Genomic DNA, 22,210 nt, shown 5'->3' on the forward strand with positions numbered 1-22,210 from the left:
AAAAAAAAAATTTTGTCAAATCAACTAAACATGAGGAATAATGTCATATTGTAAATCTAATATTCTTATTCCAACTAAAAATTATTTCTTAAATAAATTTTATAAAAATAATCTTATAAATTCATTTAAAATAAATTAATGCTCAACAATATATAATAAGTATATACATTTACTCTATTAGCTAATTCAATGAACTAATAATTTGATAAATGCAATCTATTTGAAGTAGAAGCCTAAATAAAAAGAATTTCAAGGAATGTACCACTTGGTACAACCTAATGCTCTCTAACATGATGTCTCTACTTTTATATATATATATATATATATATATATTGAATTGCTAAGAAATTTTTTTGCAATAACTTAAATTGAAAAAAATCATTGTAATAAATCGATACCAATTATTTGCAATTTATGACAATAGAAATTTCAAAGTGACGGCTTATTGCAACTAAGGGGGCCAGTTAGCCAGAAGGTACTATTAAAAACTATACGAATTAGGCCTATGGCCTAATCCAATGATATTTACTAATCTGAGGACGGTCAAATAAGGTTATTATGGGAATGGTAAAAGAAGAAGAAATAAGGATTGTATATGATAGTCCAAAGTATGTCCGAGGAGAAAAGTCATCTCAGAAACAGAGATCCGAGGTTAGTGGAAATGTCCTATCATCCTGAACATCCTTCAAGGTTGCATCACGGTTAGAAGTCAAATATTGGATAAGGGAGGAGTAGAGGGAGGCAACAAATATCTTCAAAAGCTGCTATCTCCACATTAAATGCATCCCAGCTAACTCTCTGGCCGCATTAATGTGGAGGTGATACCTGAATAGTGGTGAAGCAGCTTTACAGCTGCTAGTTGAAAGTTCTGGGAGGTGTTAGATGGGACAAGAAGGAGTTCCTAGAACCTAACCTACACGTGTGTGATAGGGATGACACAAAAAATATAGTATATAGAATGGAAATGTGGCCTAAAGAAAGGAGATCAGAAAAACAAGAAAGCTTTGTAATAATCCTTTGAACTCTTGTAACCTTGATCATCAACTTGACATTATAACATAGCTCCTCAGACTGTGCCGATGACAGATTTTCTTACCTTACTTGTGTTTGATTCTTTTAAATAAACAACTGTTATTGTCTTTCTTATCAAATAGAATTAGTTCTTTCACCCGTACTCTACAAATTCATTGTTTGTGCTTGTTGGGCTAAAAGCCAATCCTATATTGGGTCCAATCCAAATCCAGTCCTTACAATTGACGCCGTTTGTGGGAAGAACTTGGTCTATTCTGAAAGTATTTTGAGTGCAGCGTTTAAGATGGAAGAAGTAGGTCCACACCAGGCAGCGACACGTCCACACCAGGTGGATACGAATCTACACCAAGCAGAATCAAGGGGGTCTCAACATAGTAATCTGTGTAGGAGCTCGAACAGAGAGAAGATTGTGAAGGAAGTGTGCACGCAGCTTATACTAGTAAAAGCCAATCTCAAGGGAAGAGCTGTATTTCCCATGCAAAGAATGATAGAGACATGTAACGTGAAATCGATGAGTTGAAAAGGGAATTGCACCACGCACGGCGAAGACGTTCATTGCCCAACTCTAAGCTGTTCTTCGAGGAGACAGATGGTGCTAGTTGTAGACGAAGATCCAGAACTCCAACCATCGAGTCTTTCTCCTACGACGAGGAGTACCACCATAGACGTAGATATAAGAGCCCGCCTTGCAAAGGCTTGGGGAACGATGCCATGAACAAGGCGTTAAGTCAAATCTCTAAATCACCCTTCACACGAAACATAGAAGGCACGAGTCTTCCTAGGCGATTCCATCAACCCACGTTCACCATTTATAATAGTCGAACAAATCCGGTGGAACATGTCAGTCACTTCAATCAAAGGATGGCCGTTTATTCCAAAGATGAGGCTTTGATGTGTAAGGTATTTCCATCTAGTTTGGGCCCCGTGGCGATGAGGTGGTTCAATGGTTTAAGGGTGAATTCCATTGACTCCTTTAAGAAGCTCACCCGGGCCTTTGGCGTTCGCTTTATCACTTGTAGCAGGGTTCCTCGGCCTTTGGGTTCCTTTTTATTTATGTCTATGCGAGACGGAGACTATAACGATGTGGCCATTAGTACTTTTAAGGCTGGCCTTCCAGCTAAGCATGATTTGAGGAAATCTCTGACTGGTAAGCCTGTTACCAGTATGCATCAACTTATGGATCGGATTGACAAGTACAGAAGGGTAGAAGAAGACCAACTGCAGGGAAAAGGGAAGGCTAAGGTGATCCCTCAGGAGAGGAGGGATTTCAGATCGGACCGGTATAATAATAACCGATCTCGGAAATACTTTGTTGGGCAGCCAGGATTTGCCAACATCCAAGTGGTTAATGCTATGTTCTGAGAACCGGTACAACAGGTTCTGGAGAAGATTAAAAACGAGCCGTTCTTCAAATGGCCGAACAAGATGGTAGGAGATCCTATGAGGCATAATCAAAACCTTTATTGCTAATATCATCAGGACCATGGACACACTACCAAGGATTGCAGAAACTTGTGGGACCATTTAAACCAACTGGTTCGGGAAGGGAAATTAAAGTAACTCTTGCATCATTCCAGTGGCTGGGGAAACCAAACGGGTTCGGAGATTCGGGGAAATGTTTTTTCGAGACTCCCTCTAGGCATGATAAATGTCATATTTGTTGCCCTAGGGAGGACCAGATCTTCCCCCTCCAGAGTAATGTCAGTATCTCGTTACCCAGTTGAGGAATTTGATTCAATGCCGACGAGAGTCAAGATGGGCATCCCACTAGTATTAGGTTTTTCAGATGATGACAAACTTGGAACCATACAACCTCACGATGATACTTTGGTGGTTACACTTAGAATTGGTGAGTACGATGTGAAAAGGGTGATGATCGACCAGGGCAGCGGAGCTGAGATAATGTATCCTGACCTATATAAGGGGCTAAATTTGAAACCTGAGAATTTAACAGCCTACAGTTCTCCTCTGGTGAGTTTTGAAAGTAAAATGGTCATTTCGAAAGGTCAAATCAAATTACCCGTACAAACTGGCTCGGATGTGGTGGAGGTGGACTTCATCGTTGTAGGTGCTTTCTCTCCATATACTGCCATTATGGGTAAACCTTGGCTTCATACCCTAGGAGTTGTCTCCTCCACTTTTCACCAAAAGGTGAAATATCCATCTGGAGGCCAGGTTTTGGAAAAATTAGGAAGTTAGTCTATGGCCAGACAATGCCTAATAGTGGCCATCCAACATCGGCCTGAGGCTAAAATCTCGGCCACTGCTGAGAATGGTTTATAGCAATCAGAAACTCCGGCATTGCTCTTCAATAGACCAGCCAACGAAGCGAAATGTGAATATCTAAAAAAAGTAATTGTTGGTGATGATCCGAAGAAGTTCTTTCAGGTTGGGGCTTAATTGCCTCTATAAGAGAGGGAGCAATTGGTTGAATTTCTTAGAAAAAATATTGATGTGTTCGCGTGGAGCGCGTATGAAGCCCCGGGTGTAGATCCAAGTTTCATTTGTTATCATTTGAATGTTAACCATTCCATCACTCCGAAGAGATAGCCACCTCGGCGTCCGTCCAAAGAGCACGCTGAACGTGTACGAAGCCTCGGGTGTAGATCCAAGTTTCATTTGTTATCATTTGAATGTTAACCCTTTCATTACTCCGACAAAATAGCCACCTCGGTGTCCGTCCAAAGAGCACGCTGAGACTGTCAGAAATGAGGTAACAAAGCTCAAACAGGCAGGGGCTATAAAGGAAGTTTTCTATCCTTAGTGACTAGCTAACACGGTGGTGGTGAAAAAGAAAAATGGGAAATGGTGTGTGTGTGTGGACTTCACAGATCTCAAAAAGCCTTGTCCAAAAGACCCTTTCCCTATGTCTCGGATAGATCAGTTGGTGGATGCGACGATAGGCCATCCTCGGATGAGTTTCTTGGATGCCTTTCAAGGATATCTCCAGATACCACTAACACAGGACAATCAGGAAAAGACAGCTTTTGTCACTCCCACTGGAAATTATCATTATAAAGTGATACCCTTTGGTTTGAAAAATGCAGGGTTTACTTATCAATGGATGATGACTAAAATGTTCAAACCACAGTTGGGCAGAAGCATTGAAGTCTATAATGATGATATGGTTGTAAAGAGTAAGGTGGTGTCTGAGCATGTGGGAGACCTCAAGAACATTTTTGAAATTCTGAGGAAGCATAAGTTGCGTCTGAATGCTTCCAAGTGTTCATTTGGTGTAGGCTCGGGAAATTTTTTGGGCTACATGGTGACTCACAAGGGAATTGAGGTGAACCCTAATCAGATTAAGGCCATTAATAGCTTACAACCACCTCAGAATCCCAAGAAGGTCCAAAAATTAACCGGGATGACTGCTGCTTTGAATCGATTTATAACCAGGTCAGCAGATAGGTGCAAACCCTTCTTCCTTTTGCTGCATAAATGGAAAGGATTTGAATGGACCGAGGAGTGTGCTGTAGCATTTCAACAGCTTAAAGAGTACCTATCTCGGCCGCCCATCATGTCCAATTTTGAGGTGGATGAGGTTATGTTTGCCTACTTGGCGGTAGCCTCTCATGCGGTAAGTTTTGTTTTGATACGAGTAGACAGTGGCATAAAACAGCCAGTCTATTACGTGAGCAAGTCACTTCATGAAGCCAAGATGCGGTATTTACCACTGGAGAAGGCCATCTTGGCGGTAGTGCATGCTACACGAAAACTTCCCCATTACTTCCAGGCACACACCGTGGTTGTCCTAACTCAGTTTCCACTCAAGTCAATACTTCGAAGCGCGGTTTATACCAGGAGGATTGCCAAATGGGGCACGATTTTAGGAGTTTTTGATATCAAGTATATGCCTCGTACCTCTGTAAAAGGCTAGGTCCTCGCCGACCTAGTAGCTGAGTTTGCTGAACTTCCTGAAGAAGTAGATGTAAAGTAGCATGGCATGGATGAAAAATCGGTTGGCTTGATCTCCACACAAGACTCCTTATCCTGGAAAGTATATGTGAATGGAGCAACAAACCAGCGGGGATCAGGAGTGAGGCTGGTTCTGGTATCTCCTAAGAAGATCACCATTGAAAAATCATTGAGGTTGAGATTCTTGGCTACAAACAATGAAGCAGAATATGAAACTTTGTTGATGGGAATGACGATGGTCCAGAAAATGGGTGGAAAGGCAGTGGAAATGTTTTCAGATTTAAGATTAGTCGTAGGCCAGGTAAAAGGGGAATTAGAAGCCCGGGGTGCAAGAATGCAGGAATATTTGGGTTAAGTTAGGCGTATACAAATAGAATTTGAATTTTTTGACTTATTGCATATCCCTAGAAGTGAAAATACCCATGCAGATTCCCTGGCTACCCTTGCCACTTCCTCGACACAGGATTTGCCCCGAGTAATACTTGTCGAAGGTCTATGCACCCCTACCCCAATAAAGAGAGACTTGCTCCAAGTCCATCAAATTAGGGTAGGGCTGAGCTGGATGGATCCTATACTGCTATTCTTTGAAAAGGACATATTGCTTGAGGAGAAGTCAGAAGTTGAGAAAGTACAAAGGAAAGCTCCTCGGTTTTGGTTGTCCAAGGACAAAAAGTTGTACAAACGCTTTTTTTCTGGACCATATCTGCTTTGTGTACATCCTGAGGCGTCAAAATTACTCCTGGAAGAACTACATGAAGGAATTTGTGGAAGTCACACAGGAGAAAGATCTTTATCTCATCGAGCCATTACTCAAGGATACTAGTGGCTGGGCATGCAAAAGGAAGCACAAGAGTATGTTAAAAAATGTGATCAGTGTTAGAGATTCGCGCCAAACATTCATCAGCCTGAAGGAGTTCTTAATCCTCTTTCTAGCCCTTGGCCTTTTGCTCAGTGGGGCTTGGATATTGTAGGTCCTTTCCCTAAGGCAGTAGGAAATAAAAAATATCTGCTGGTCGGCATATTTCACCGAATGGGTCGAAGCCAAACCTTTGACTAATATCAGAGATGTGGATGTCAAGAGGTTTATCTGGAAGAATATCATTACTCGATTTAGGGTTCCTCATACTCTCATCTGGAACAATGACCTTCAATTTGATAGCAAAACTTTCAGGAAGTACCGTTGTGATCTAGGGATAAAGAATAGATATTCCACTCCAGCCTATCCACAAGAAAATAGGCAAGCTGAAGCTGTCAATAAGGTTATAGTGAATGGACTTAAAAAGAGGTTGGACGATGCAAAGGGAAAATGGGCGGAGGAATTACCACATATCCTTTGGACGTATTGAACAACACCTCGTCGGTCAACAGGAGAAACCCCTTTTTCAATGACGTATGGGGCCGAGGCTATAATTCCTCTGGAAACTGGTTTCCCAACGTTGAGAACAAATGCATTCACTTCGAACGGCAATGATGAGTTGCTAGAAAAGAGTCTAGATTTGATTGAAGAACGAAGAGAGAATGTAATGGTCCAACTGGCCTACTACTAGCACAAGCTCAATCAAGGTTATGATACCAATGTAAAGCTAAGGCCGTTAACCCTAGGAGATTTGGTATTAAGAAAAGTTTTGGGTACTACCAGGAATCCAGCCTGGGGAAAGTTAGGGTCTAATTGGGAAGGACCGTATCGCATCACTTCGGTGGCAGGAATAAGTGCGTACTATTTGGAGGATTTAGATGAAAAAATTGTACTCCATCCTTGGAATGTGTAGACACCCAATTTTACAACTTACATTTAACCAACTGGTAGATCTTTAGATTTGTGATACAAAACAAATCTTGATGTTCTAACGATCATAATGGTATGTTATGGGTTTTGATTGAACCACCTGATCAAAAGTTATCATACAAACAATTTTCAATGATTATGGCTCGCCTATATGATGGACCTGATCACATCCTATTCTAAACACTTAATTTTGATTGGTTCTCATAAGAATTAATTTAAAATTAATCAAGTGTGATATTTGATTGGATTTCATTTTATTTCATTTTTTTAAAAGAAATAATAAAAAATGTTTTTCTTTATGGCATCTTATCTGCTCTTTTTTTTTTAAAAAAAAATTGGAGATATGATCCATGAAAAATTCAAAAAAACAGAAAAATGCTCAAAAAACGTCATTATCTTCAGCAGCAACTTGAATCGCATTTTTTGGCCAGAAAAATGTTGAAATTTGGATTTCTCTATTTCTATAAAAGTTGTAGAGAATTAAATTTCCTTTCAAAAAACATCAATCCCGAATCAATTGGAATTTTGAGCAGCAAGTTATGGCCAAAATACGAAACAGGTGCAGAAGATAACACAAATTCAGCATTATCTTCAATTTTCTCCCAAAATTTCAAATGGGGATCAATATCAAATCTGTTCAAGCCTATCTAATAGACTTATCCTTTCCCTTTGCTTCAGAAGAAAGATTTTTGAAAAATAAATTGGATAAAGAAACAGATACATCCTGTGAAAAAATTCAAAAATGCTCAAAAGACGTTACTATTTTCAACAGCGATTTGAAACACATTTTTGGCATGGATAACGTTGAAATTTGGCTTTCTCTATTTCTGAAAAAGTTGTAGATAATTGAATTTCCTTTCAAAAAAGACTCATCTTGAATCAATTGGAATTTTGAACGGAAAATTAGAGCCAAAATACGAAGCAGGTGCAGCATCATTTCAAAATTTGAATGAGGATCAACACCATTAACTACAATAATTATGCTAAGAACATGTTGCTAAGGTGATCTATTGACGCTGCTTGTGGATGTAGGTCTAAGAGACTAAGTCTAAACCTTGAATATCCTTATCTTCTTTGTGTGTTTATTTCTTCTATTTCTCCATTTCTATTTTTGCATAAATCCATTATGAACCTCATCAATATGAATATGATCACCTTCAAAAGAAAAACTTCCAAAACAAAATGGTAAAGCGTGTTTCATATAGAAGACGTGACTCATTAAATACACTAATTATGCTAACAAAAAAGGGTAATTTGATTTTCACTTGCTTCCATTTGCTTTAATGTATACGCTTGCTAGTCAAAGGTCTTGTAGCTGAATTGTCACATTTTCAAGTACAAAGTGCTTGAGGGTCTAGGGAGGAAAGGGTTCGAACTGTAAGATTAGCAGCATATTATAATTATCTCTAAAAAAAATTGTATACATTTGCCAAGTTATGAAGGTCTCTCTCTCTAAACCTATTGGGTTAGGGTTCTGTTTGGATGTCCTTTTTAAGAAAATGTCATTGTATGTGTGTGCATATATATACACATGATTTAAATTTTTGAAAAAAAAAATGTATACTTGACCTCTCCAAAATGAGCGTTGGCCTAAAAAAAATTCAAAATGTAAAATGGTCTGTACCCATGAAAAATAGTTAGTCTTGTGATCAATAATGATAATTTCTTCAAACAAAAGGTTTCTTGATCTCTTCTTAGTTGATGCTGAAATTTTTGCAATCCTTTTATGGTAGGTTCAAGGGTTTGATTATACATGAGAAGGGTGTTAGACATCCCTTAGCGTTCCTCTAAAACAGTTTGCCTATTTAAATATCTCATCTATTTTGGCAATACTTAAAGTCATTCTTAGAAAATTAACCTAAACAATGTGAAAATAGGTAATGAATGATTATGATGAGATCAAAAGGCATAGAAGAAGACAATTAATAAAATTTGAATAAAATTTTTCAGTTTCAAAACAAACAAAAAAAATTACTTTATTATGTCTTGATTTTTATTATATTCTCCTATTGTGTTTCTCCTTAAGCAAGATTTTGGAGCATTGAGCCATTTGAAGTTTGATCTTTTGGTGGTATTGAGTGAAATCTTTGGACTTCATTATTTATCGTATCCGTTAGATAAAGAGAAATGCTATGTCCACAATATCTTTACAACATTTACAAAACAAATTTTAAGTGATAAGTTGTTACTAGCTATTATTGGTGGGGAAAAAAGTAATTTAAGTAATGATTCAAATTATAAATCAGTAATAACTTATCACATAAGATTTGTTGTGAAAATGTTATGAATGCAGTACTTCTCTTAGATAAATTAGTGGAGAGAAAAACGGATTAATCCTTCTGATCAAGTCTAAGCTCCAATTTGGGCTAGTAATTCCCATTTGGACATGGTGACTTATGCTATGTTAGAGTATTTGGAATGATGTACTAAGTGTGTTCCTATGTCCTTTGAAATCAAGGATTTCGATCATTTTGGAAATTTTGTGGTTATTTTGGTCATTTAGGCTGTGTTTGAATTGGGTGAAAACCAATTTCAGAAATCAATTTCCGGAAAATCCATGTGTTTGGCTGTCACGAAAAACATTATTTTCCGGAAAATGATTTCCGGTTGACCACTAATTTCACCTTTGACCCGGAAATGAATTTCTCCCCTCATTTTCACTTCAAAGGATTTCCGGAGAGAGAGAGAGAGAGAGAGTGCGCACGCGCGAGAGAGAGAGAGAGATCTCGCCGTCGATCGCGATCTCGCCTTCGCGAGATCGCGCCGGCGAGATCGCGATCTCGGATCGCGATCGTTGATGATTTTTTTTCTGGGTTGTGGCTTGTGTTTTTTTGGATTTGTGTTTTCCTTCTTCTTTTCCAAACACCAGAAAATATTTTCCGGAAAATTTTTTGAAATGCAACCAAACACATTGAAATATTTTCCTTTTCTATGTATTTTTCGCAAAACGTTTTACAGCAACCAAACACAGCCTTAGAGACTAATATGTTTTACCATCATGCAAGTATAGCACTATTTTCACCCTCAAGACTGAGCTCTAGAAAAAGTTTCTTCTATTAGTGGCATCAGTTGATCAATGTTTCCAAGAAAACAAGGAATTGAAAATGGCTCGGATTATTCTTCCCTCAGTAGCATTTGTGCCTACAGTACTTTTGTCTATTCTTATAGATAGATCTTCTGGAAACTTATAAATCTATTTGGTTGCACCCTAGTCTAGAATCTTTACCATGTTGAAGATTGTTCTAAGAGGAACAGGTACCTTTGATAAAGAGTTATCATCAGAAGGGAATGCTATACATTGAAGCCCTCCACCCCCTCAAATAGCCCAAAAAAGACCCCCACCCAATAAGATGATGAAATTAGCATTTGTTTAAAATTTAAACTTCGTTGGACTGTTAGTCAACTTGGTCAAAAATGACATTTTGATCATCTTGACCTTTGACATGTAAAATTGAATGATCCCACATTCAATCGGGGTAAATTAAATTATTTTAGGCATTCCCTTGATCTCGTGGTCAAAATTCTTCTTCTTCTTCTTTTTTGTTTTGGTTTTTCAGGAATCAATGAGTTTAATAATGGTTCTATATCACTTGAGGACAACAGCAGAATTGATTACCACAGTAGTCATCTTTCTTTTGCACGAAGTGCTATAATGTGAGTCTTTTAACATAATTAATCCTTCGAAACCATTTTATTATTTCTGTACAATATAAATGACAGATTTGAATGTTTGGACTTTGGATTTTGGTAGGAATGGAGTCAATGTGAAGGGATACTTTGCTTGGTCACTGTTGGACAACTTTGAATGGGCTGATGGTTCACTTTTCACTTTGGGTTAGTCTATGTAGATTACATAGGCTGAAAAGATATCCTAAAAATTCAACCAGGTGATTCAAGAAGATTTTGAATTAAAAAAAGTTGATCACCTAGGTTTCATGTGTTTTGCAGTTCCTAGAACAGTTTGATTTCTTGTATAAGAGTGTTTCAATAAAACTAGGTCCATGGAGAAAATTGGCCTTTGCCCATTTCACGCAAAAAATCTAACATTTTGCCTTATTTTCCAAACTAATTAGATCCTTAAAACGTCGCTATAAGGCTCCTTAAAAGGTCACTATAAGGCTTACTCGATTTTTAAAAAATCGAGTTTCAAAATAGGAGCATTTCCCTAATTAGTTTGGGAAATGGGTAAAATGTTGGATTTTTTTTATAAAAAAAAAAAAAAAAAAAAAAAAAAAAAAAAAAAAACTTACAAAAAGCTCCTTTTTTCTTTTTTTTTTCTTCCTTTATGTTTTTTTTTTATTTTAATATTTTTCTTTTTTTTTTTTTTTTTTTGGTCCATAATATAACCTAGTTGGACTTAGTTTTATTGCAATAAAATATAGTATAAATAATAAATAAATAATTCATTTATCACTTTTTTGCTAAATTCTCAAATGGAATACATCCATGAGAGGAGCTGCTAGTTTTACAAAAGAATAGAATTTACTTCCTTCTTAAAAATCTCTCTAGCTAGGGCAACCCACATAACCAACCATATATCCATATCTTATTCCTTCTTGGACTACCTTTACATAATTGATAATTTAAAGGGCAACGCAAATTGACAACAACATGCAAAAAAAGACATGTGGGATGTGGCCATGGAACAGAGGCTCCAGTACTCCATAATCTCACAACGAAGTTAATGCTTCTCACAAGGGAAAGAAAAAATAAATCAAATAAACTTAGATTGCTGTTGGGAAGATGAAGACAAGTGAAAAGATAAAGAATACGGTAAAAATGGAAGGTGAGAGAGTTAATGTATTTTATTTATTTAATAAGAACAATTAATGGCTTAGATCACTAATTTCTTAGAAAAAATAATGATATTATAATAAATGTTTTTTTTAAAAGAGATGTAACTCTTATAAAGTTATACCAAGTGTAATTATGGTTTTCAAACTTGAACCGTTTAATAAACCGTAAAAAAGAGAGGTTCAAGATTTTGAGTTTGGGTCGAGATCAAACTATAGAAACATCATAACTAGTTTAATAATGATTTAAAATATAAATAAATATATTAAATTAGTACAAAATAGAAAAATTAGATAACATAATCCAATTAAAACTATAAATCTATATTTTAATTATGTCTAATATATCTATCTCAAGCCCACGTATGAAATATTCATCCAATAATAATAACCATTTTTTTTATAAAAAGAAAATTAAAAACATCAATTTGTGCCGGCACAAGTGGACAAAAGAGACTGATATGATGATACATCATATCATGTGGAGTTCAAAGGTCAAAGCTTTGTAAGAAACAAAGTCACTGTCTTTCTAATTTCCATTTTCCAAGGCCCATGTGACCAGCTCACAAACCTAAAAAAGCACTACAAATTACAATGCCCACGTGACAAGCTCACAAAGACACAAACCTAAAAAAGCACTACAAACAAAGGTGAATGAAATTAAAGGAAGAGATAAAAAAAGCAATACAAACAAAAGCAGATGAAATTAAAGGGTGTAAGAAGAAGTCAGAAGCTCTAGAAGGTAGAAGCTGTAAGAACAAGAAGAATAAGAAGAAGGAGAAGCTGGTATCCAGCTGAAACAAGAAACAAACCTGAGAAGATATAAAATAGTGGGTGGTAACGTAGCACTATTTTATTTTTTCTCTCTCCTTATTTATTATTTAAAACATTTTACAGATATTTCTTTTTTTATTGGAATGACTTTACACATATATTTGCAATACTCTCTTTTTTTTTTTTTTTTTGTTGTTATTGTTGTTGTTGTTGAGTTCGTACAACTCTTTTTTCTTTTCTTTTTTTATCTCTTCTTTTAAGCCGGTCATATATATTTTTATAGTGTTATCAATTGTAAATATATATATATATATATATATATATACCTGTCTCCTTAAAAATAAATAAATGGCTTAGTATTATTTAACGAGGTTTTAAATAATAAGAGACCGTTTGGTATGGTGTGTGTTTAAACAATATAACAAGTATTTCTACACAGTTAGAATTATATTTATATATGAAACATTTTACATATAAAACTTCATTATTATGATTGTTATTAATAGACATTTAATATAATTGTATCAGTATATAAAATACTATTGTGGAAAAAAATTAATCCATGGTTATGTTTTCCTATATATATAAATGTAGACTTGTGGGGGACATATTAGAGTATCAAAAGCTACTAACCAATTATGGGGATTAGAGGTCATTTCATCATATTTCTAATTGTCCTGGTTGGCTCACTTGCTCGGGGTGAAGGTGTAATTCAAAATTATGACTCAAATTCTGTTGATCGTAGAAGTTTTCCTAAGGGTTTCATATTTGGCACAGCATCATCTGCTTACCAGGTTTGTGTTTAAAATTTTGAATTAATATGTGTATTGTTGCTAAAAATTTTGTAACTTAATTAACACATTTTTGGAAACATTAATCCTCCTCCCAACTATCAAATTATAATATAATATATACAAACACATGTATTTCTAATCAAAATTAACATATAGAAGGATTTTATCTATATGCAAAAAGTCCATAATACTAGGGGCTGTTGATTTGGTGTATTTTGTTGTTGTACAGTATGAAGGTGCAACGAATGAAGGAGGTAGAGGAGCTAGTATATGGGACACCTTCACTCATCGCTACCCACGTAACACTACTCTCTTTCTCTTACTCCTACATCGGACTCAATACTCTACGTTTAATTTTATTTAAAATATTATTCTATTCATTATTAATTTTCCGAAGGGTTTTGGGGGGTTTTGGAGAAGTGGGTCCAGTGAGGTTGAGGCTCTCATGCTCGGGTGGTGATGGTGATGGTGATGGTGGGGTTGTGAGGAGAGAGAAGAGATGGGTTTTAGGAGTGATGGATGGTGGAGGAGAGAGAGGAGGGATTCCTTGGGTTCGGAGGAAAGAGAGGGAGAGGAAAAAAATAAATTTTTTTTTTAACATTGGCAATGAACAGTGCCATACTACTAGTAGCGTGGCACTATTCATTGTTAAAATTTTTATTTTTGGATAGTTTGAAGAGTCTGATGCATGAGTATTTTGTGGATGTTTAGCTATATTTGTAGCATCAGACTAGTTTAAATAGTCTAATGCAAATACTATAAATTTTTAGAAGCTATCATATACAAGAAATTAAAAAATAAAAAAGCTAGAACCTAGAAGCTTATAAAATAAAAAAAAATAAAAAAGCTAGAACCTAGAAGCTTATAAAATTAAAAATGTACAAATAAAGGAAGAATAAAACTAGAAGCTTGATTTAACTGACTTACAATTAATGGATGACCTCCTCCCTTCTCCTTCCTTTGGGCACATATTTAACCCAATATTTAAATCAATACATATTAGCCCATTAAAGGCCCCTATTTTTGTTTCTCAAAAAAAAAAAAAAAGAATAATAGAGTTTCTCTCATTTTTAATGTGAGATTAAACATTCTACTAATTTCTTATCTTCCATATCAACTCCCACATTTTTATATTTATATTTTCATATAAATTCATTTTAATTAAATAATATTAAAATACTCTAACAGTGTGTCTTTTAAAAAGTATAGTGTTGGAAAAGTGCAAGAGGCAAAGTTGCCGTGTGTTTATGTGTGGTGTATAAAACCTCATTGTCTTTGTATGAAATAAAGAGTTGTATTATTCTTCTCTATGTGGTGCGTTGCTCTTTTCGTTCATTAATCTAGTATCAGAGTTTTCGCTAATTCAGCATACCATAGATATATGATGAATTCATTATTCATGTGATAAGATTATTCATGTGATAAGACAGATACAGTTGCTGATTTTATTTTTTTTAAATGAAAGATACAATCTCTCTTAGAATATTGCATAGTTTCAAAAATCCTTTTTTTTTGGCATCGAGTGTAAATAGCTTTAATGTTGTTAGATTTTATGCTTCTAACATTGGTGACTACTCTCAAGTCTCAACAACTCTAATAAAGTGCATGGAATGTGTTTGTTAGAATTAAAAATATGGAAAGCACTAATATGGAGTGTGCGTTTGGGAAGCAATGAAAATTATAAATTATTTCACTATTCAGATTATTTTTGCTACTATTCATGGCCCCACTGTATTATTTTAACTAACTTTTACCTTTATTTATAGTATTTTCAGTAATAAGTTTTTAGTTTCAGCAAAATAAGTGGTATCTAAACAGACCCGGAATATGTTAAAATGCTTTCACTAGAATAAGCTTTTGAAGCCAACCATCCATAGTTGCGTAAACATATTACTTTAGAACTTGATTTTGATTAACCTTTTGGTGTTGCAGATAAGATAAAGGATGGTAAAAATGGAAACCCTGCTGATGATTCCTATTATCGTTACAAGGTATATATTGTTGACAACTTGACATAATGCAATGTTTTATTATAAATTTTTTAAAGAAGATCATGCCTTTATCATGAATTAATTAATTGTTAGTGAGACTTTTTTTTTTATATATTAATTCCTTGATTAGTTTGTTGAGATCTATATCTGTTCCAAATATTTTCGAATTAAAGCTTGTTTGTTATAATTTGGATTTTCTTTTACATTTCATATGACCAGGTGTATTATTCGGACTAATTGGTATGAATTGAATAACTTGGCAGGAAGACGTGGCAATAATGAAATACATTGGTTTTGATGCATACAGATTTTCGATCTCATGGTCCAGATTATTACCGCGTAAAATTACTAAAACACAACTTGTTTTTTTGGTTAATAATTATTCAAGAAGTTTTATATTTAAGGGAAATGCTAACGAGTGCCCTTAAGATATTGGTTAAGAATCCAGTTAAAGAAAGTTTTTATGGGAAAAGAAAAAAAAACAATTAATATTTTGACAGCTTTTTTCATTTTCCATAAAAGTGATGTTAAAATTTTCCTAAAATGGATTGTTAACAAGTGCTCTAAAGGCAATCGTTAGCATGACCCTATATTTAATCCTTAGATTTGAATTTATGCTTTGTTTAATATTCTATTTTCTATGTTCAATTAAACTATAATCAATTAAATCATAAATTTTGAGATGCTCAACCTGATTCACAATTGGAGTACATAAATTAATTAAATTTTTATTGAATTCTATATTAATCAGGTGGAAATATAAGTGGGGGAGTGAACCAAGAGGGCATTAAATATTACAATAATCTCATCAATGAGCTCCTATCCCATGGACTGAAGCCATTTGTGACTCTATTCCACTGGGACCTTCCACAAGCCCTTGAAGACACCTATGGTGGTTTTTTAAGTCCCAAAATTGAGTAAGCAATGATTATAATTACATACTTCCAACTAATTTCGCAACTATTGAGTCAGTAAGTTGTCGAATAATAGACAATCAAGTGAGCAAATTTGAAAATCAATAACGAATTATCATCTTAACAAGTTTTGAAAATATGAATAAGATCATTTTTCCAAATATAGTTTAATTAACATGTATATCGATCTCAATCAGTTATATAAACAGGAATGACTTTAGGGACTATGCTGAGCTTTGCTATAAAGAGTTTGGAGATAGGGTGAAGCATTGGATCACCCTAAATGAACCTCTAACCTTTGCTGCCCTGGGATATGGAAATGGTGCATTTGCGCCAGGTAGATGTTCAAAGAGTTTGTTCTCAAATTGTAATAATGGTGATTCAGCTACTGAACCCTACTTAGTTGCTCACCACCAACTTCTTGCTCATGCGGCTGCAGTTGAAGTTTATCGACACAAGTACCAGGTTAGAGTGCATGATTATTGTATTTCACTAGCAAAATCAACTAGAATTTAAGCGTGATTATACCAAATAATCATTGATTTTTCATGGTAGTATCATGATTTTTTTGGATAGTACTAATGCGCTCATCTTTTTATTTGATGAATAATGTACTAAAAATGACACTCAGATTAAAATCAGTATGATTTTCAATCAGTTAGTCTAATGGACTGATCTAAACTACAAATGATGATTTATGTAGAAATCTCAGAAGGGTCAAATTGGGATTACACTAAATTCACCATGGGTATTGCCATATTCCCAGTCAAATGCAGATATTGATGCAGCATCTCGAGCCCTTGCTTTTGCGTATGATTGGTAAGTAGTTTTCTGAGAATATTTAAAATTTGTGTTTTGGAATAATTTTTTCCCCTGAAAATTAGTAAATTTATTTTTATGTTTTCAAAAGAAATGAGGCTTTAATAATTATACATACGCACTAAGCTAATAAAAATCAGAACAGGAAAATAATTTGATGTCATCTCTCAACTGACTTTAGATTGAGAGGAATTGTATTTTTAATTTTTTATTTGTAGGTACAAAATAGGATATACAACCAAACAACAATTTTGAAATACAAACTTGAAATTCAAATTATCTAATAATAAACTAAAAAAAAAAAAAAATCCAAATGCACATTGACAATTTTTACCCTTCTAATTAATGGGTTTTTTTTTTTAATTTATTTTTTTCAGAAAGAGGGTTATGTTTAATTAGTCTTTGGTGTTTAAGAAACTACATATGAACGCAAACCAGAAAATAAATAAATATTATTGTTCAAAATTTTGAGAACGCAGCTAATTGTAGATCTTTTATAACTTTTCTAGGTTTATGGAACCACTAAATTCTGGTCATTACCCAGCTGAAATGGTTGCCCATGTCCATGAAAGATTGCCACAATTTTCTAGAGAGCAATCTTCTATGGTTAAAGGGTCTTTTGATTTCATTGGTATAAACTATTATAGTACCAATTATGCTAAAGATGTTCCTTGCGAAAACCAGCCACCTAGCTACTTCAAAGACTCTTGCATTAACAACACAGGTTCGTTTTACTAATGAAGTTCGTTGTATTTGAATTAGTTTACTCTCTTTTTCTAGTTTTTTGGGACAAAAAATTATACTATGTTAATTAAGTTGAAATATAATATGTTTTTGATAGATGAGCGAAATGGGATTCCCATTGGTCCAAAGGTATGAATTCTTTTACAGCTCCTTTCTTATACACAAGTGTTTTTTGTTTTTTTTTTTTTTTTTTTTTCACCTCATTGGGATTTTTTTTTTTTTTTTAGTGTCATAATTTTTTATTCATTCCAATTTGAAGTTTACACGTTTTCTCATTAATATTACGCATTTAGAAATTAGAACTACTAATACAACTAGGAGTGTCATGAGACTAGATTAAAAAAATGATCAAATATTACATGTTTATTTTGTAGCAAAAAAAAAAACTTGTGTTTTTATTTTATATATATAATTTTAATTTTGAGAATCTAATTTATATTTTTTAAGTAATGTTTTAATGGAAATTAGGGTTTTTTTTTACTGGGTTGTCCCTTATTTTTGTTTCTACTTAAACATAGAAGTGTAGGGGCATTTTTGAATCGAAAAAATGAGGATTCCAAATAAGAGAAGCCCCTTAAATAGTAACTAATACTTTTACTAATACTTTCCTCCTACCTACCATCATAAAAATAAAATAACTTTCCCCCTAACATAGGGCTATGTCATATTGTAAGTTGTTTTTTTCTTGTGCATTTTTGTTTTCCTTGATGTATATATCTACATTTACATCTAGAATACTATATCCTACAAGCAGGCATGGACTCTCTCTCCCTTCAATGTTGATATCAAAAGACCTATCAGTCTTCTTCCTTCACCTCAAAAAAATATCATTCTTCTTCTAAAGTCAATTTCAATCATGATCACACTTTCCCTTTTGATCAATGACCACAACTGTTGGCTCAAATAAATTGTCCAGAAATTTCCAATATTGTCACACATGATATCATCATTTAAAAAAAAAAAAAAAGGAAGAAGAAGAAGAACGAAGAACGAATGCATTATCGATTCTGCACCTGCACAAAGAAAGAAATTCATTAGTGTCAATCTATTGAATTAGAGTATAATGATTTGCATTGTAATTGACTCTGCAGGGTGCTTCTGACTGGATTAATATTTATCCACAAGGAATTCAAGATCTATTACTATACACAAAGAATAAATACAACAACCCAATCATCTATATCACTGAGAATGGTATGTTTAACTACATGAGTTCATCTACTCTACATGTCATCCATAGTGATACATTCAATCACTATATGTAATCTCTTCTCTTTTGTTTTGGTTTTTCAGGAATCAATGAGTTTAATAATGGTTCTATATCACTTGAGGACAACAGCAGAATTGACTACCACAGTAGTCATCTTTCTTTTGTAGGAAGTGCTATAACGTGAGTCTTTTAACATAATTAATCCTTCCAAACCATTTTATTATTTCTGTTCAACATAAATGACAGATTTGAGTGTTTTGACTTTGGATTTTGGTAGGAATGGAGTCAATGTGAAGGGATACTTTGCTTGGTCACTATTGGACAACTTTGAATGGGCCGATGGTTACACTATTCGCTTTGGGTTAGTCTATGTAGATTACAAGGATGGGCTGAAAAGATATCCTAAAAATTCAGCCAAGTGGTTCAAGAAGATTTTGAATTAATAAAAGTTTGGGGCTGTTTGGTAGGGTGTTTTGAGCAATAATTTTCAGTGTTTAAACAATATTACACACATTTTCAGATTTTCACCCACACGTATTTTCCAAAAATACAAACAATGTTATTATCCAGGTTTCATGTGTTGTGCGATTCCTAGAACAATTTGATTTCTTGTATAAGAGCGTTTCAATAAAACTAGGTCCATATATACAGAATATCTATAATTTGTATGTTCAATGAATGCCGAATGCAAAACTCATTTAATAAGAGGGTAATATCTACGTATCTACATGCTCTATAAAATTTCACTCGCCTTTTACATACCTTTTTTTTTTCTTTTTTTTTTCCTTTTAAAGACAGGATGATATTTTCATCAAACTTGATGGATTTTGACAATACATATAGAAATCCGTTTGGCATTATAGCTCAACTAACACTTCCAGATATTTCTCCAAAAAAAAAAAAAAAAGTTGACACTTCCTAATATTTACAATAGAAACATTTAGGGTTTAAATTTTCAACTGTTAACTTTTTCTTTTAAAACGTATAGAGCTTCTGTTAACTTTTTTTTTAATATTTAGTATTCTCTATTTTTGTTAGAAGAATTTTTATTACTACTTAGTGTGTGTCTTTGGTGCACTTATTAATAATAATAACCTTTTTGAAAAAGGCAAGCTTATTTCTTAGCTAAACTTTTTTAATATTCTATTTTTAAGTACGACTTTACTTTTAGACAATGAATATATATATATATATTTATATATATATATATATATATTGTCTAAAAAAAACAAGCGGATAAATAATCCTACTGCATTCTTGGAGAGAAGAGCACTACCATTTCAAAGCTAATAAACTAAAACATACCCCTTTTTTTTGGCTAAATATTTATCTTGTTATTTATTTTGCACCATGTTTCTTAAATTATTTATTTTTAGAGAGAGTTTTATTTCTTAATTTTTGAGTTAAATGTGAGACCACGTCATAAATATCAATCTAAGAAAGTTATTGCGTAAAAAAACCAAAGAGTCTAAAATTAATGAACATAAAAAAATTTAAAAAAAAAATTGACAATTTACATTTTCTACTTAATAATGTTCTTACAATACTTTTTAAAGAGTTAAAAAAAGAAAAAAAAAAGAATGCTTATAAAAAAAAAAAGACTATTAATAATATTGAAATTATATATGTAAGAATTATACTATGCATCTTAATGTATATTTTTTTAAGTATATTTATGTATATGCATGGGTGTTACAAGCTAGTGTATGTGTGTATATATATATACACACACACAGGGGCGTAGCTAGAAATTTTTGGTTGGGAGGCCAACTTATGATACTAATTTATTAGCTTATATAGACTTTCATAAACATACATAAACACATATATCTCTACACACATATAACTTAGTATCTTTCATAGTGAATTCTTAAAGTTTTCATTTTTAATATAAGTTACCAAATTATCTACTAAAGTGAGTAAAAAAAAAATTCAGTTGAACTAATGAAATATTCAAAGACATAAATGATTCAAAACTTTGATAGACACAAGAATACATTTTACAATAAAAAATTATTGTGAAAAAAAAAACATTCTCTATAACTACTAGATCAATTGGACAATTTTTTTATGAGCATCACTAGGCTAGATCAAATATTTGAGAGGACCGAGCCTTATTTTTATAGACTAATAATTAAAAATGTTAAATATTTATATATAGTATTAAAATATTTTTAAAATTTTCGGGGGGCCATACATGTTGCTCCGCCCCTCTATATATATATATATATATATATGAGAGAGAGAGAGAGAGAGCACAACTATATACTTTCATCTCAAATTCCATCAATCACCAACCCATTAACTCCTTTGCTTAGCTTAAATATCCGCTTTAGATACTTCACCTTTCAAGTTTCAACTTTCAAGGGGTTTAGTTACAAGATCAAGCACCTATCTCAAAGATTTCCAAGAAGTCAAAAAAATCATCTGGAACTCCTATCATTGTTTCTTACTTCCTCCATTAAGATCTTGCACTCTCTCTCTCTTGAATCAGTGCCATGAAGACAGTTGGTTAAGGATTTTTGAGCTTCTCCTCACCACTGTTGTTGTTGTTGTTCCTCGTTGAAGGCTCCGATTGAGAGCTACCCACACTAGTTTTGGTGTTCCTTGGCAATCAGGGCCAGCCCTAGGCCTAGGCCACTTAGGCCATTGCCTAGGGCCCCCTACTAGAGAAAGGCCCCAAATTCTGGGGCAAAAATTGATCTATATATATATTTTTAAAATATTTTTTTGGAGATATTAGGAAAAAAATAGTTTTACATTTTTCCTCTACTTTTAAGAAGTATTAAAGAACCATGATTTTAAAAACTGAATTGGAGGCAAAATCAGATTTGCCTTCGGTTCCCTGTTTTTGACCGGTTTTACCATGGTTTTAGGCCTTTTTTTGGGACCAGATTGGCCTTCGGGTCTCGATTCAACCGTTTGGACTAAGGGTGTGTAGAAAATCTACCGACCCACCAAACCCGACCCGACCCAATGGGTTGGGTCGGTTTTTAGGGCTTGGTGGGTTGGGTTGGGTCACAAATTTTATTTATTTATTTATTTTATTTTTATGGCGGGTCAGGTTGGGTTTGGGTCATAAAATTACAAACCTGCCAAACCTGACCCAATCCACCCATATTTAATATATATTTATAATATTTTATATTTTTAATATATTTTTAAAAAAAACCAGCTGTAGGGCACTTATATATATATATATATATATATATTATATTAGTAGGAGGAATCGAGAAGTGTTGCTCTACAGCTAGTTTTTAACAAAAATTATTAAATATATATATATATATATATATATTATATAATTAATAAAATAACCAGCTCTTCCTATCCGATATAAAAGCCAATTAGTTCACACAAACACTAGTAAATTACTATTGTTGTTTAGTCATTAATGTTGTTTGCCATTAAGGAGTTACATTGATACTAATCTTTGAG

At 33.8% G+C, this 22,210-nt stretch overlaps 2 protein-coding genes across 5 annotated transcripts; both read left to right on the forward strand.

Moving 5' to 3' along the window:
- Positions 1-1,893: 1,893 nt before the first annotated feature.
- Positions 1,894-2,394, forward strand: LOC115984397. The gene has a single exon (XM_031107431.1). The coding sequence runs from the start codon at positions 1,894-1,896 to the stop codon at positions 2,392-2,394; it is 501 nt and encodes a 166-aa protein (XP_030963291.1).
- A 9,830-nt stretch (positions 2,395-12,224) lies between these two features.
- LOC115984392 (beta-glucosidase 15-like) lies at positions 12,225-19,298 on the forward strand. 4 transcript variants are annotated; one of them, XM_031107423.1, is made up of 13 exons: positions 12,225-12,363; positions 12,895-13,094; positions 13,324-13,393; positions 15,027-15,085; positions 15,349-15,424; positions 15,837-16,002; positions 16,209-16,464; positions 16,703-16,818; positions 17,328-17,542; positions 17,660-17,691; positions 18,654-18,756; positions 18,856-18,952; positions 19,050-19,298. In XM_031107423.1, exons 2-13 carry the CDS (start codon positions 12,939-12,941, stop codon positions 19,213-19,215), a joined length of 1,512 nt encoding a protein of 503 aa, XP_030963283.1. In that variant the 5' UTR covers positions 12,225-12,363; positions 12,895-12,938; the 3' UTR covers positions 19,216-19,298. The 4 variants fall into 4 exon arrangements, with proteins under 4 accessions (XP_030963283.1, XP_030963284.1, XP_030963286.1 ...); XM_031107424.1 differs by lacking the exons at positions 12,895-13,094; positions 13,324-13,393 and having other exon boundaries at positions 12,225-12,356; XM_031107426.1 differs by lacking the exons at positions 12,895-13,094; positions 13,324-13,393 and having other exon boundaries at positions 12,316-12,360.
- Positions 19,299-22,210: the final 2,912 nt, after the last annotated feature.

Source organism: Quercus lobata, chromosome 4, assembly GCF_001633185.2.
Source record: "Quercus lobata isolate SW786 chromosome 4, ValleyOak3.0 Primary Assembly, whole genome shotgun sequence".
Classification (NCBI taxonomy): domain Eukaryota; kingdom Viridiplantae; phylum Streptophyta; class Magnoliopsida; order Fagales; family Fagaceae; genus Quercus; species Quercus lobata.

Bases quoted from the DNA above. Each gene is read 5' to 3' on its own strand.
- LOC115984397 (XM_031107431.1), top strand. From the start codon at position 1,894: ATGGCCGTTTATTCCAAAGATGAGGCTTTGATGTGTAAGGTATTTCCA.
- LOC115984392 (XM_031107423.1), top strand. From the start codon at position 12,939: ATGGGGATTAGAGGTCATTTCATCATATTTCTAATTGTCCTGGTTGGC. The intron at 13,095-13,323 runs GTTTGTGTTTAA...GTTGTTGTACAG, and splicing joins CAGCATCATCTGCTTACCAG to TATGAAGGTGCAACGAATGA. The intron at 16,819-17,327 runs GTAAGTAGTTTT...TAACTTTTCTAG, and splicing joins CTTGCTTTTGCGTATGATTG to GTTTATGGAACCACTAAATT.